The sequence below is a fragment of the Chroicocephalus ridibundus genome, chromosome Z (genome assembly GCF_963924245.1).
Source record: "Chroicocephalus ridibundus chromosome Z, bChrRid1.1, whole genome shotgun sequence".
Lineage (NCBI taxonomy): Eukaryota > Metazoa > Chordata > Aves > Charadriiformes > Laridae > Chroicocephalus > Chroicocephalus ridibundus.
The window spans coordinates 64,327,153-64,343,449 of NC_086316.1; the positions used below are offsets into that span (position 1 = coordinate 64,327,153).

Sequence of the window (16,297 nt, forward strand, 5' to 3'; positions counted from 1 at the left end):
TTATCTTAATACACTAACATTGATAAAGTTACTAATGCCACTGCTTTTTAACATATTAAAATCTAGTTCAACAATGCCTCTTTCTAAATACAAGCAGGAAATCTGAGCAACAGCAATTTGTCAAATTGTGCATAAAATGACAGGTCAAAGTAACTGAAAGAACAGACAAGCACTGCACCCACTGCAGCCTTTACAAACCACTTCGATTTTCTCACTGATGCATGTTAGATTAAAGCCAATATAACTCAGGTTATGAATATTAGCTAGCATAAATAGTCACCCAACTCCAATTTATATATAGCAGAAAAACATGCAACAAGTTCAAAAACATGTTCTAAAGTTACCTACCCATAAAACGTATTAAAGACAACTTTTGAAGAAGGATTTAATTCTCATAATCACTACAAAAATGTTAAGTCTCACAAAACAGAGGAAACCCAATTTTTAGCACTGTAATTACGCTTTTGAGCTTATATTAGTGAAGTTATCTGTTGCACCCCCATTCTGTATTTAGCAAGTACTTCCTCTTGTCGGTCTTCCTTCCTTCTGCTTTTGTTCTCCATAGGTGGGCTATGATACAACTTTCTTGTTTTGTTTTCAAATACCTACCACCTTCTGCCCACATCTTTCTCCAGTTATGATTGCAAGCCAAAATAATTCAGCTACTAACCTACTACTGCGGTAGCATACACATCAACATTTAATCTCATTTCACCCACCCACATCCAATAACACCTGCAGTGGACGCCTTATTAATGTTAACTTATCAGACCTCAAAACCCTTTTTTGTGGTTTTTTTTTTTTTTCATTGTCATCCAAATTATCTCAAAATTTCTGATTATTTCAAATATTGCAGATTCCTCCTTGTATTTCATATTCCTGCCCAAGTAAAAAATCTTGATTTGCTGCTTCAGTTATTGAAAATTTCTCTGTTCCACAGAGTGGTACTCCACTCTCGTAATGGCAGCAGTGATAGTTACGAAGGGGAGACACAGGCACAGAAAGTGTAATACCAAATTAATAACCCAGCCAAAATATTCCTGTTTAATAAACCCACAGCACTAAACATTTGTATATGTAAACATACATCACAAAATCTATTTCAAAATTATGAAGCTTTCTAACTTATTTCCCTTTTTAACCTTGGCATTTATTATTTTTGATTAAATTATCAAGCAGGTTTTGCAACATGATGAGAAACAGTTAAGAAGTGGGAACTACTGAATTACTTTTACCATTGACGAAAAGAAAACAAGTTTCCCTTCTATAAGTCTTACTTGGCTTTAGACTCTAGTAAAATAGTATGACAGAAAGCTCTTATGAAAGTAAGAGCTCACTTTGAGAAATTGTTAAGAGTAAATTTTTCATCTAGTAGTAAATAATTATTGCACAAACGAACTGTATTTGTTATGCAAGCTGACAAATAGTCTGGCACTCTTAAGAAAAGTCACCAAAAATCTCAGCTACTCTCAGGCAGCCTCAAATTTCACAGAATATAGGGCAGAGAGATAAGCATGTGCACCAAAACAGCTCAGAACAAACTCAGGTGGAAAACCTACTACAAGTTTGTATTAATATTTTTTTTAAAGCTTGTTACAATCGTGTGATTTTTACGCATTTTTAATACTATGCCATACTCTAGTCAGTGCTTATTCAATAACTGATTTGCAAACATGTAAACTGTACATTACAAAGGACAAAGATAAAAAGTTTGGAGAAAGCTATTTAGTCCATTACCATTTTTGGCTGTCTTTTACATAATTAAAACATTCAGTTTTAGGGTAATTATACATAGAAGAGTTTCAGGAAAGACTTCTGAAATTCTTTATCTAGGTCACAAACAAAAGCAAGGTATCAGCAGCAACCAATCCCTTCTCTGACTGCAGTTTGTTTTCTGCAGCAGTTCAGCTGCATTTAGTGACATAATCCCTTGCCATCACTTGGCACATCTTCCCCTGTAAACAAGTCTTATGGGTCTTAAGGGAAATGATAATTTGTTCCTGAGCAGTCCATGCTAATGATTAGATGTAGGAGAAAAAATAATGGAGATTGTGAACAAGGAAAGTTTAAAGCATGCATCCTCTTGCCAATGATACGGTGTGGCATATAATTAATGAAGGCATGGTACTATACATAACACACTGAGTGACGCAGACTCTGATACTCAGACTAAGACCAAAGACACATTTTTCACTCATATCATTAACACTGCACTGTCACCTGGGAGGTGACAAACTAAACAAATCCAAGAGCAAACATGGATGACAACTGCAAAATCATAATTTAAAGAGCTCCTTTTTATACTAATAATTTATTAGATGCGTGAGTGAGCAGACCTTTGACTAGAGGAATTAAAAAAAAAAAAAGGAGAAGATAGGGAAATGGCTGTAGAGTATCCTCTCTATAAAGAAAGGAGGATGTAGAAGTTAGTTGTGTAACAAATCCTGACTTTATAAACTACACTCAAGGAGAACATGGCATTCCATTAGGCACTTTCTTGCCATTTCCTAACATTACATATTGACAACTTCTTGAGAGGAAAATTAATTTGCTAACAAAGTAACTTTAACAAATGACAGAGGAAAAACTTCTGTAATAACCTAATGAAGATTTATAATTGCATACTGTAAGTACTTATACTCACAGAATGCCAATTATCTAATTGGCAGAACTCATACTGGCTGACATATCAGATTTGATACACAGTAAGAAAAAGCAGACAGTCATTTACATAATGATTAGAAATGAGCACAGCAACTTGGAGAACCTTTTAGGCTTTTAACCTTTTCCTCACAATAGATTATTCCAGATGAACACATTTGGCTCAAAGGGGAAAAATTAACTCTGGCATCTGGAAATACTACTCATGTACCACAAATTAAAAAGAAAAAAGACAAAATCAATTAAAATGCTTCGTATTTCAGGCTCAGTAGAGTGGAGTCTCCTCTGTGGAGTGGTACCTCTCTACACTGGTAGGTCCATCAAGAGTAAAACTATCCTCAAGAACCAAAATTAGTGGACTGTTTTAGAAAGCAGCGACTGAGTAAAAGCAAACTTGGGAACCCCCCATTCAAGAATGACAGGCACGGCGTTAATAATACTTACTAGCAAAAGGGGAGTGCTTAGCTTTCAACACGGTGTCAAATGCTACCCGTGCTTACAGTTCAGTACCACATCAAACTAAGCTAATCACTGACACACTGTCTTTCCAGCTTCTGTTTACATTTACTATTAGAGACTAAAATATTCCTGTCAATCTTTAGCATCTTTCAGTATTGTTTGCGTTCTACCAATATACACAGATAGAGATGTTCTACCAATATACGCAGACTGGAGGAATAAAAGAAGAAATCTACTTTGCTAAATAAATCATTAAAACCTTTAAATACCCCAAAACAAGGGCATTCCAAAACACTGTAATGCTGACATTATACAAAGTGGCAAACGCACAGTCAGTAAGCCGATTAAGTCTATTTATAGGTGCAAGAAGGGGAAGAGGTACAATTTTAGCCACTTTAGTCTCAGGAAATACAGAGAATGCTGAAAAAGCGTATCTCAAAATGTAGCACCTGAAACAGTGGTGGGGGGCCCACATCCATTCCAAAATGGCCAAAAGAAAAGTTGTGCTGCTGCTCTTGACCACGCTCGCTATGTGCTATTTTGGGGACGAAGGGCACATCTAATAACATCTACAATAGTAGATCTACTGTACTGTACTAGAAGAGTACTCTTCAAGCTGCAGGTTCACAAACAAGCCATTAAGATTGTCGACAAACTGGAATATGACTGAACTAGACCAGGAAATTAGGACATTTGTGAATGTACTCATGCAGGTTGCTGTCACCTCTCATGTCTCACAGTCTAGCTCAGATATGATTCTCCTCCACAAAACTTCAAGTCCTTTCATGTTTTTTTGGGTTTTTTTCAAGCCCCCCTAACTGTTCTAGCTATTACGTGTCTATCCATACTTCCCTTGCCTGCTAAACATGGAGACGCCATTACTCCCTAAGCGTATCTTTACTGCCTATATCTTGTTACTGGACCCTACTGTTATACATATATTTCAGTTTAAAGACAAAGGTATTTAATTTATTTTATGAACTAACAAGAGCTTTTAATAAATGAATGAAAATGCACGTGGATAGATATGAGTGTCAAACATGTAGTAAGAGTACAAAATGTGGAAAATAATACGATGCATACCTCAATCAGACACAAAAAAAAGCTAACATTGAATGGCCAGAATCAGATAGCAAATGCAGATAATCAGGTAGTATTTAGTTTATGCAAAAACCCCAAGTAATACCAGGAAATTAATGCAAAAGGTGTTGCAACACACTGATCAGGAAAGAAGCAGCTATTGTTCTTTTTGTAATATGAACTTCCCAAGACTAACACAATGTGTGGCTGTGCATAGGAAGATAAACAGGATGCTGGACTGAAGGACTATATGTGTACATGATAAAATGCAATGGGGTACTGCTGGTACTAAAGACATGTCATTGCATGTAGCTCTGGATGATATTGACTAGACAAGAAAGCTGTAGTTTGGCTAATAAACTGTCACTCTATAACCTGCTTACTCCAACTAATTGGCCAGAGAACCACTGTGAACTACAACTGCTCTGCAGCGATTCCCATCCTATCTAAAATCCTTCATACGTGGCACTGTCAAAGGTGTTAGATTTAAAACAGGAAATTATTTTTGCCATGCTGGTTTTAAATGAATAACGATGGAAACATTAGCTTCCCCTAAAAAGTAGAAAGTCCCAAGTATACATATGAATAGGTATAAATACAACCACTAACTAAAAAAGTACCTGAAAGCAATGTAGTCATACTATAAAGTTTAGAGGGAGAATAAAAAAGATCACTCCTCAATATTTTCCCTAACATTTTATCCATAAAGCAACTCTGAGGGAAGAATGAGAATAAACATCATCATCATTTTTCCCACAGTACTTTTGCCTGTTCCCTCCCTTTCCTCTCTAAAATAGCCTGATGCTCTTGGGATAGCTCCAGCTATAAGCTAGAGGAAGCAACTGGCAAAAAGAGCAAAATCCTCATGAAGTGCTAGACACAGTGCAGATGCCTGTTTTCCCCATAGCAGAATCTTGAAAAATCTGAGCTTGTTACCGGTACCACCCCTGACGATCGTACAGAAGCAAGCTGAGGGTAGAACCTTACCCTCAGCTTGGCCTTCCCAAGCAAGCCCGTCTCATGGCCATCCTCGGGAGACAAAATTCTGTACTGCGTCTGCAGCTGAGAAATCTTCAACTGGCTTTGGATGTCCAAAGCAATACCGAATCAGGAGCCTGGTCAGTGAGGGACTCCAACAGAAAAAATTACTTAAGCTGTTTATATGAATCAAAATACTTAGTTTAAATCCTGTATTATATTTAAAACATTTTTGCTTAAACTCTGCAAAGGGATTTGCACAAGAACCTGCTTCTGAAAAATTTTATTTTTAACACGAGTTTCAGACATGACATGCAGCAAGCATATGCAATATAATCCCTATGAAATGGCAAAACCAGAGCGACTCACATTTTTTGGTAGTAGAAGGAACAATCACTTGACAGAATCAATTTCACACATTCTGTCTGAAGGTATGTTTGGCCCCGGCAATCTATCAGTTGTATAGTAAAATTTTCGTAGCTTTGACATAAATATGTCCACTAAAGAGAGGCTTTTTATTTGAGAAACGGCTTTCTTAAACGATTTGAGCGTCTGAAAAATAAACCTGTCATTTGCAGAAGGTTTTATTATGTTATGGACTGCCAAAAATAATTGGCTCTTACAGCAGGAAATTCAGAGCAGCTGAAGGCAGTTCAAAATAACACAGTTATCTAAAGCAACTTGTTTTTTCCTTCCTCTCTTTAAAAGAGACTTCACAGGAAGACAGGCATGCAGTTCAGCACCTTAAATTTTAGGTAACACCTCTTTAAGAATATTTGAAATACACCCATAAGTAATATAACATTGTTACATTTAAAGAAAAAAAAACAACAGCCTTCTCATAACGTAGCTGCTTGGCTCACCTTTGACTAAATGTTTGTCCTGATGATCCGAGACAAAAAAAGGAAAGCTTCTGTTCACATTAAAAACAATTTAGCCTCTCTAAGTTTTACATGTAAAAGTTCCCTGATATTTTAGGTAGTGACTACATATTCTATAGCTTTACAGATACTAACATAACTTTAGGATTTGTGAGCAACATCTAAATTCCCATTAGACAATACTTAAGACTTTTCAGGAAATCCGTCCGACTAAATGTAAACTCATGCAGTCTTGTCTTCCTGACTTTCAAACAGGCAAGAATAATCTGAAGGTAACTACGGCCTGAACTCTTGCCTAAACATGTGTTATACATGAATTCTAGTAACGACAGTTTAGAAGTCAGTGTAATACTATTCAGCATTTTCATTAAAAAACTTTAATTTTGTATGTACATTCAGCAATGATGATGGGCAGAAAAAGGACAATAGTAAAAGCTGCTTGCTATAGAAATCTACGGTGCAAAAACTGTTCCACAGTCTTCTACAAGACTCTTCCATTTAATGTCATAAAGGGGAAAACTGGGACAAAAGTTCAGATCTACTCACAACAGGAAAGAAAACTGAACAAACACTGTTCCCTGGAAGGGACTCCATATACTAACAAGCCAACTAAAGCAACTACTTAATCAAGATGAGAGAAGCAGCTAGTTCAATATTAATATGAGAATGGATAACTGGATTGGATAATGAGAATGTGTTCAATAAAATGTGCAGTGCTGCTTCCTCACTTTTACAAATGACATTTTCCATGAAATAGAAGAAAGCTTACTGTATTGCTATAAAAAAATTAATGTAACATAGCATGAAAATTCTACCTTTTTAAGTTTCTCTTGGCAAAGAGGCAATAAAACTACTTAACTTGGCATATTTATCTGCAGGATTGTGAAATACCTTAAAAATCATCTTAAGGGCCTTTGAGGCATTCTTATTTAAAGCATTGTACATTTACTTACTTATTCAATGATGGCAGAAGTGAAAGCAATGCCAAAGCAGAAAGTTTTCTTCTTTCTGGCTGAGTGATGTTATCCATCCGATCAACCCACATTTCAATCATGTTACTGAGAATTTGGTCCAACTGTAATGGGAAACAGAACGTTCCTTTTCATTTATGAGTGAGTACTTCAGCATCTTTAGAAAATAATTTAATTTTTCTAGCAATGGAATACATTATTCAATCTGGGAAAGACACCATACAGTTATGTATACCTGACAGAAGTGGCAAGCAAGAGGTATTGTTAAGGTTTTCTATGACAGTGGTTCCAAGCCCTGAACCCCCCTCACCATTAATTGTAAGTCAGAAACTAGAAACACATTTAATTAATGGACAGAGCACTCATTCAGAACACTGAATTACTCAAATAGTTTTCCTATAATGGTCTAATATGTACAAAAGATGTAAACTTAGTCTCTGTTTTACTTTCACTGGTGAAAAATAAAAAAAAAATACTTGTCTTCACCTGTATTATACTAAAGGATAAGAAAATTACTAAAGTTTCACTTAAAGACACAGTAGAACACTTGTAGCAAAAGAACCTCAGTAACCTCATGAGTGAAACCAGAGCGCACTGAACCTGATACTCCTAGAAACTTAGCAGAGAATGATTACACCGTTATCCCTGATGCAAGACCCATCGAGATAGCACAAGGAAAGAAACTCTCACCCAGCAATACTATGCAAACTAAAGGGGTTTATGTGGCTTATCGTGGAATGTAGTGGGAAGATAATTTAGAGTTTGTATAAAACTTTTACTGAGATGTTTTTATGTAATTGTTGGAACTTGTAAAACTTGTTACAGGAGGTTCAGGGGAATGATAGAAAGAGGGGAAAGGGTCCCTTTCCAAGGTGGCCTGCGGAGGAACAAGCATAGAAAACAGAAGAAAAAGTTATTTTGGGTCACAAGAATGTAGGGCTTTCACATGCAATCCAGCTAAAATACCAACACAAAAATCCTTACCTCCTGACCCAGTTCACATGCCATCTGGCTCAAAAGTAACGAAAAAAAACTTGCATTTTGTAGTAGAACTCTACCCACAATCCCCAGATAAGTAGACATCACCACAGGGTATCTCTGAAACAAAAGTAAACCAAAACAAAGGGCGCTTAGTTTAATTAAGAGAAAAATACTTAACATATAGAGCAGAAATATATGGAAAATACTTGCATACATCCTATATGTATTTTATTTAATTTGAAATTATAAATTGTAATTTGGAAGCCTCTAAGAACACATGACTGAGCAAGCAATTATTACTGGAGTTTCTCAATTCTTACAATAAGAAAACTGTGGCAATCTCAAAGCCAGTTTCCTCTAAACAGCCACGATAATTTGCAAGGTGATTTTACTTTAAAATTTTAAAACTCGCATCTTAAGGAATGACCAAAATACTGTACTATTAAAAAATTACTTTCCGAGTTGATTATGGTTCAAATTACTGTTTACAATTTTAGTAACATTAAGAAGTGCTCAGTATTTCTGAAGTTGTTACTTATTTCACTAAGAGAAACTAATACATTTGCCAACAACCAATTTGCAAGTGTCTCAAAATTAACTGGATACAGCAATATGCTCATTAGTTTATTACCTTTTGTTGTTTTAATTTTACAAGCTACAAATTTCCTTGTATTAAATTCAGCATCTAACAATGTAACAGTAGTTATTTTGGAGAATTGCCTACTTGAAAAACAAAATGCCAACATGTACTTGAAAACATCAACCCAGATTAATACCTTTTTGAACGAGGAGCAATGAATTTGTTTGTCTTAAATCAGAAGACATTTTAACAATATACTCTTGAGTTTTGTGTCTTTTTAAACTTCAAACTGTTCAAACAAACTGTCTTTTTGTGTTCTGTACAGCAAAAAATATACTGCTAAGTAATATAACTTGGCTTAATCTTGGAAATATCTTATTTAACTCAATAATAATGGGAGCCAAATACTGATATCTGAAAGTCTTCAACTCTGAAAAAAACAGGTTTTGATAAAAAAAGTCAAAAGAATAGAGAATTCCACCCGCTGATTCTGCTGATTAAAGTATTTTTTTCCCCTGCTAGTACTCCAAGGTTCAACACAGTTAAAGCATTTATTTATTGGATTTTACTCTTTTTTTGTCCAACATGAAAATTTGTTGAAGGCAAAGAGAGAGGAAAGGGACAACTTAAGACATCTAAGCAAGCAAAATCTTAAAAGCCTCTTCTATCTCACACAAAGCATTCTCACATCCTTCAGCTCTTATTTTTTAGACATGTCAATTAGAAAAAGGTCAAGTCAATGTTCTCTCCCTGTCCAGTTTGTTTTTCCCTGGTGTAGGTACACTTAAGAAGTAGTAGTATGATCATCTTTAAAAAACCCTAACATAAAAATCCAACGCCTACAAAGGATTTAACCGAGCATAGAGGCATCTTATCAGTGTTAATAGTGAAGGAATGGCAGAATAAAATTCAGGTTATTTTATTAAAATAAACACTAGATGACAAAATAAGTGATGGATATGTTGCTTGAACTCTTGCGCTACTATGTTATTTTTACAGACTTTTAAAACAGCTGTCAAAGATCTATCAGATGGCCTTAAAACATGAGAAAACACAACATCAATAAGAAAAAACTGGGCCTGATAAGGGAAAGTACTTTTCTGTTCAAAAGGAAAAGCAGAGAGTAAAGAGTAACTCTTACCTCCCCATCTAAAATTCCCTTGAATATTGATGGCAGAAGGGGCTGAAACATTTGAGGACCTAAAACAGGGTTTACTTTTAGGACATTTTCCACCACCTTAAAAACAAAAGCAAGTTAGACAATTAGTAAATTACATTTAAAAACCTTAACTGAAGCTTTAAAACTACATATACTGGTCTATATATAAAGTCCTGGTAGGATGTTTACCACTAAATACCAGCAAACCCTAGGACTGCAGAAAATATATCCTAGCAAAGTACTCTGCAAACAAGATCTACCTAACAGACTGAATGAGAACTGACATGCCAAGTGAAACCCATCTAACAAGCACCTCCTCCTGGCCCTGGCAAAGCTGGTGAGGTAGAATGAGGGACCTTGATAAGGCTCCAGCAAAAGCAGCTTGATGAGGTGGGTTGGCAGGGAGGAGTACAGACAGTTTAAGGCTTATTTCCATACCTTTGTCCTGTCACTTTTTTGAAGAACCATTCATTAGGACCTACCATCCCTCGGCAGATATCAAGTAACCACAGGCGCAGTCAGTTATGCTATTCTCAGTACCCTGCTCTAGTTGCCAGATTTTACATTCTTTACTCTCTGCTTCTCAGCTCTTTTTTCCCCCATGAGCCATTCCCTGAAGTAATTTTTTTCTTGTGTTCTTCAGGCTTTTTCACCCAGCTGTCTGGGCTCTTGCCTTGTACCAAGACAGAGAGGGGAAGAGGCTGTGAGAATAATGGGCAGATACCTGTTCACTCCTAAAGTAAAGACAGAGACCACACATCTACACATTGATATGTATAAAGCATATAAAGGCACCATAAAGGTACTTCCCTTAAACACTCTTCTCATTCTCCACCTACTTTCAGCTCAGCGGGACTCCCACAAGGAACTACTCTTCTGTGCTCTTGCCCCGTCTCCCCTAAGTCTTTTTTTATTTTTGAATCTTGTTCCTGCTAGCTTCATTTAATGCCCTCTATTTCTTGCCTTGAGAGAGGTGTTAAGCAGTTGACCTTTTTCAATGACTCTCAATTTTGTAGGCCTTTAACATACTGTTATATGGAGGTGAATATAACCTTTCCCCCACTCATCTTTTCCGAGTACTGGAAGTTTTGGCTAACTCATTTGTTCCTCGTACAAAGTCTTTTCAAACCTTTCATTGTCTGCCTCAGATAATTAGAAAAATCAAGTCACATCAAGCCTCAGCAATCTTGCGATAAATCGTCTTATCAGTCCAAATTAGTGTTTTTCAACCTTATCCATTTATTAACTGTTCTAATGTCTACTTCCAATCCAGCCAAAGCTATTTGTAGGAAAACATTTCAGAGAATGCTCCCGGGTGTTTCTGTTCCCAATATTTATCTTAGGGGGTTTTTGTTTAATAAATCAGCATAGTGATGCTTGACAAAATATTTTCCTTTTTGTAAAAATTCTTGCATGGATTATAGTTCAGTTATCCCTCTGGAAGCAAGCAGGCATACTGGGAAGGTGTTCAAAGTATACTGGACAAACCTTGTGGCTAATGCAAGGCCACACTGGGAGCCAAGCGGGTAAATGATACTACATTAGCAACATCATTCAGTTTTACAGATCTGGTTAGAGCTGCTGCATCAAACATTTGCCCAACTATACATTCTAAATAACAGTATTGATAGCAAGGAATTGACATTTTAAATTCCAGAACAAGAGTCCTTAAGCTCCTCACAGCAGGAACTACAAATGGGTAGGACTAACAACTACTTCTGTGGTCTTCTGTCCTGGGATTCTGCAAGCAGTTTTGCAACTCACCAAAGAGGTAAGTGGGATCTAATTTTTTTCCTCCATTGCATTTATAATGAACTGAATTCAAGTCCAAGGTTTTATAAGCAATAGAAAGTTCCCAGTTAGTGCAGCCACTGGAAACATAAGTAGTAATACACTACAGTTACTACTCAACTATCTTTCAGTGCATGCTCCAACTTTATTTCCTGAAATTTTTCAAAAGGCACATTTTAAATACGTAGTTTAAACCACCACTGACTCCAGTGACAATGTGCGCTAAATAAGCTGTTTTCTTCTACATGTTCTACATTCTTCATACTTGAAAATATTACTCTAATCTGACAAAACACTAGCAAGAATAATGGATGTATAGAGCTGAATACCTTGGTATTATTTTTATTGCACTCTACCTTTAGAACTTGAACTTGACCTTCAGTAGTTATGTCCTCCAAAAGTTCACAAAATGACCGGCATAAGTCAGCAGCATACATCTGAAATTAAATGAAAAAGAAGGTATTATGCAAACAAGTTTTATATTAATATACGTATTTCAAAACTCAACACATTAGGGATATGTATGTCCAAAGACCCGGCTTATCTTCAAAGATCATATTTGCTAAAATGCTCATCTTTCCTGAACTAATTAAAATCCAATCTAAGCATTTTGTTGGGTTTTTATCATTGCAGGTTTTTAAACAACCAATCTCAACAAGTTTTCTAATGAAGGTGTGAGAACAAGGTATATAATATCTTGTTCAGTTCCTGATAGAATTTATGACCAGAATTGTAATCTGGTAGGACAATTAGAGTAACTATTATTACCCTGCAGAGGACCGTCTCAGGTGTCAAAGTACTAAATCTATCCAAAAAACATTAATTCTAAATAATAATCTTTCTCAAATCAGATTTGACTGTGTCCACCATGTGTCATAAAGAGCTGACATTAGAACAATATGCTTGTATACACATAAATAAATAAGAGTATAACTGTTTGTGTGTATGGTGTTTTCTAACACGAGAGGAAAAAAGGGTCTGCCAGTAGGGAACTAAGGTGCTAATATGAGTCTTTATATAATGGTAACGTACCTGTAAAAATTCAGATGATGATAAGAAAATATAAGCATTGATGATCTTAAAGCAATTTTTGAGGTTTTCTGAACTAAGCTCTGGAAAAAAAAGAAATCACAATTCAGAACCTCATCACCAAAGTGAAGTACAACTGAAACAATTCACTTCTAAAAGTCTTTTTCCTCACACAGCTTTTAAGTGCCAGATGCCTGCAAATAGAAAGAAGTTATCTTAGGTTCAGTACCATTCAGGTTCTGTCTCCCTGCCAGAGAGAACGTGCTGATTTTGGCTGGGGTAGAGTTAATTTTTTTGCTAGCATGGGGGTATATTTTGGATTTGTGCTGGAAACAGTGTTGACAATACAGGGATGTTTTCACTATTGATGAGCGGGTGCTTGCACACAGTTAAGACCTTTTGTGCTCCTCACACCACCCCGCCAGCGAGCAGGCTGGGGGTGCACAAAAAGTTGGGAGGGGACACAGCCAGGACAGCTGACCCCAACTGACCACAGGGATATTCCATACCATGTGGCATCATGCTCTGTACATAAAGCTGGGGGAAGGAGGAAGGGGAGGACGTTTGGAGTTATGGTCTTTTGTCTTCCCAAGTAACCATTACGCGTGATGGAGCCCTGCTTTCCTGGAGATGGCCGAACACCTGCCTGCCGATGGGAAACAGTGAATTAATTCCTTGTTTTGCTTTGCTTCCATGCATGGCTTTTGCTTGACCTATTAAACTGTCTTTATCTCAACCCAACAGTTTTCTGCATTTTACTTTTCTGATTCTCTCTCTCCCGCCACGGGGGGAGTGAGCAAGCGGATGCATGGTGTTTAGCTGCTGGCCAGACTTAAACCACAACAGACAATAACAAGAGGAGTGATAACAGCTCTCATTCTCAAATGGAAGCACAAGAAATCCTATGACCTCAAAAGCCAATGCTAATAAAAAATAAAAAAAATTTGAAAAAGTCAAGTTTTGGATGTGATAATGGGCTAAGAAGATATTAAAGAACAAATGAAACATGTACTTAAGAGACCTACAGTTACCGATAAGCGATCTCTCTCACATCTGAATCAGTTAATGTTGAGCAGAAAGAGTGAAATAATGGTTGCAGTTCTGCTCTTCTGCCCCAAACTATCTACTTATCAATATTATGGTTATGAATATTATTGTCCACACTCCCTTTGGGTCTGAGTTATCAAAGCTACACTGCATCTATTTACATACACTACTCAATTCCCACATAAGTTTGTCCCTTATTATAGTATATGAACACCTCTAAGAAGTAACATCTATGCAAGACTTAAAAATGCTATAATCTGGCTGTGAAGAAGATAAAACCTCTTCTCTTCCTCTCTAATTTGATGAATTCTTGCCACATCTGTTTCCTCCTCTTCAGCAGAACCGGGTCTGCTATATACCTCTAATGTCCAAAATTGTCATGTATGAACTTCTTTCCCTCCCTTCTAGCTCTTCTAGTTCAACCATGTTGACCTGTAATAGGACACTTTTTCTGAAGGACTTAAATGCTGATGGAGCAGTTACACACAACAGAAAAACAGTTACATTGCCTGTATATTAGAGAAGAAATATCTTCCATTCAGAAAGAAGAAAAATCTTCCATTCAGGAAAAACAAATTCAGAAACTAAAGGTTAGGAAGTCGATATTCCTTACACCGTATTTTCAGCAAAATAATTTTCTTGAGCACCTTGTTGCTAGTTCTCCACCCTGCTTGAATGACATAAGCAAGGCAGTCATCTACTCAGAACTTCCCTTCACCGTATCTGCCCTTTGGCTTCCACTTCGATAACTTAAGACTGAATTGAGAACCAGTCTCAGAGAGATTTTCTGTTTTGCCTTTTCTCAGATGATTACACACGGCACACAAGACTTTGCAATTTTGAAATTTTAAATTTGAGGATCTCAAAATTTGAATGGATTTCTGCATTTGTCCAACTGAAAACAGCAGACTTCCCAGTTAAAACAACTTGTCTCAACAGCTACGTCACTGTGGGGAGAAGGATGGGAAGTGTTTGTTCTTAAGTGCTGGAATTTTCAGGTGAATACTGCCATCTGTACACTGAAGAAACTGTGAGTGGTTTAATTAATTAACTTGCACAGTTGACCATCATTGATCAATACATTTTCTTCTGCAAGGGGCTGCAGCGTAAACTGTGCTGTTGCACTGGATTTAAGTGAAGTACCCACTCTTCAAGTATACTGAATAAATGAAGTAGCTGCCTGAGGGGTACTGGATGGCAATATTGTACTGGTTTTATAACTACCAAGTTTTAAAATAAGGTTACCACTAATTCAAACTCAAACTCTATTTCACCATCACAGTGCCACGGCTATGTTGTATAGAGGCTGTCCACCTAGATTCTCCTGATGTGAAGAGAAGGGAATTGCATGCAAAGAGCACACCAGAATGGATTCCACTTTCTGGCAAAATGCCCACCATTTCAGCCTACGACAATCAAAATTTTTGACCAACACGACACTCAGAAAACAAGGTCCTACGAAAAACGTTCAGGAAGTAAGGTAGTACCAGAAGTATGTATCAGGAAATCACTCTAGGATTACATATCAGCTGCTATGTTTCTGCCACTCGCCCCCGTCCTTGATAAAAAATAAAATAAAACCAATTTGACATGTGTTTGAAGCCTCACTTTATGAAAAACCTAACTAGCTTACCTGTACTACTTGCTCTACCAGCATCATACAACAGCTTTTCATTTTTCAGAACAAGGAACATTCTCTTGAAGATATATTTTTTCCAAAGGAGACCATCACTATTCTCCAGGATTCATTCATAAAATAAGGAAATTGTTACAAGTGTAGATTTCCTTAATACCTCCACCTTTTGTTAGCAGAGTATGCCAAGGTTTCCATTCATACTCATCTCTACCCTGGAAAGTATCGCCTAAGGACTTGGGAGGATAGGGTGGGGAGAAAATAGCAATAGCAAATGTAAACAAGCCACAAATAAAGAGTATTTCTGAATTTAACTCAAGCAGATCAGCAGTGTGACACAACTATGTAAATCACAGCCATCTGTATAGTGCAAGCTTCCTGTAGCAGATACTATCTACTACTAACAAAGAACAATAAGGAGGAAGGGTACGTGTGTAGATATGAATGAAGACAAATAGTAAGTATTTGGCATCTACAGAACCTAAGAGGGAGCTCTGAAATAAAATACTATAACCACTACAAAACACTACTTTGCTGAGCAGTTTTGTCACTAGAAATCTAGTATACACAGAGGAATAACAGAAGACGTCACCTTGCACCTACCCACCATGATGTAACTGTCTATTGACCTTTAGTCAGAATAAAATATTAGGTGCTGAAAACAATTAAAAAGTTAACTTCTGTAATTTTATGAACACATTTTTCTAAAAAAGGAATCCATTTTCTATATTAGCTTCACAAGCTACAGAAGCACAGCTAAAGATTTCATTAAACAAAAACATACTTACATAATAAAATTAAACCACAAAATTTTTATACTCCCTGTAATTACAAACCAAAAGCACCCCAAATATCAGTATTTCCTAAGCACTGAATCTTAACACTCATTGCCAAGTTTATATTTTGTCAACAAGTCAGGCAAAACTACTGCTTTTAATTTCAGTGCTGCTTGACCAATGTACAATAATGGAAAACCTAGTAGTGGAAACTTCAGTTCTTCAGACTAGAAAACTTCATTCTGGTTGAAAGCAGAACAGGCAAATATTC

General features: G+C 36.6%; 1 protein-coding gene across 2 annotated transcripts in view; it reads right to left on the reverse strand.

The window, feature by feature from the left end:
* Positions 1 to 16,297, reverse strand: part of IPO11 (importin 11) — a 90,232-nt gene that overhangs the window by 22,664 nt on the left and 51,271 nt on the right. For both annotated transcript variants that reach the window (XM_063320146.1, XM_063320145.1), the window contains exons 25-29: positions 12,574 to 12,653; positions 11,898 to 11,978; positions 9,733 to 9,828; positions 8,015 to 8,128; positions 7,013 to 7,134 (exon numbers count right to left, since the gene is read on the reverse strand). In XM_063320146.1, the coding sequence (XP_063176216.1) occupies positions 7,013 to 7,134; positions 8,015 to 8,128; positions 9,733 to 9,828; positions 11,898 to 11,978; positions 12,574 to 12,653 (493 nt within the window). The remainder of the gene's footprint in view (positions 1 to 7,012; positions 7,135 to 8,014; positions 8,129 to 9,732; positions 9,829 to 11,897; positions 11,979 to 12,573; positions 12,654 to 16,297) is intronic.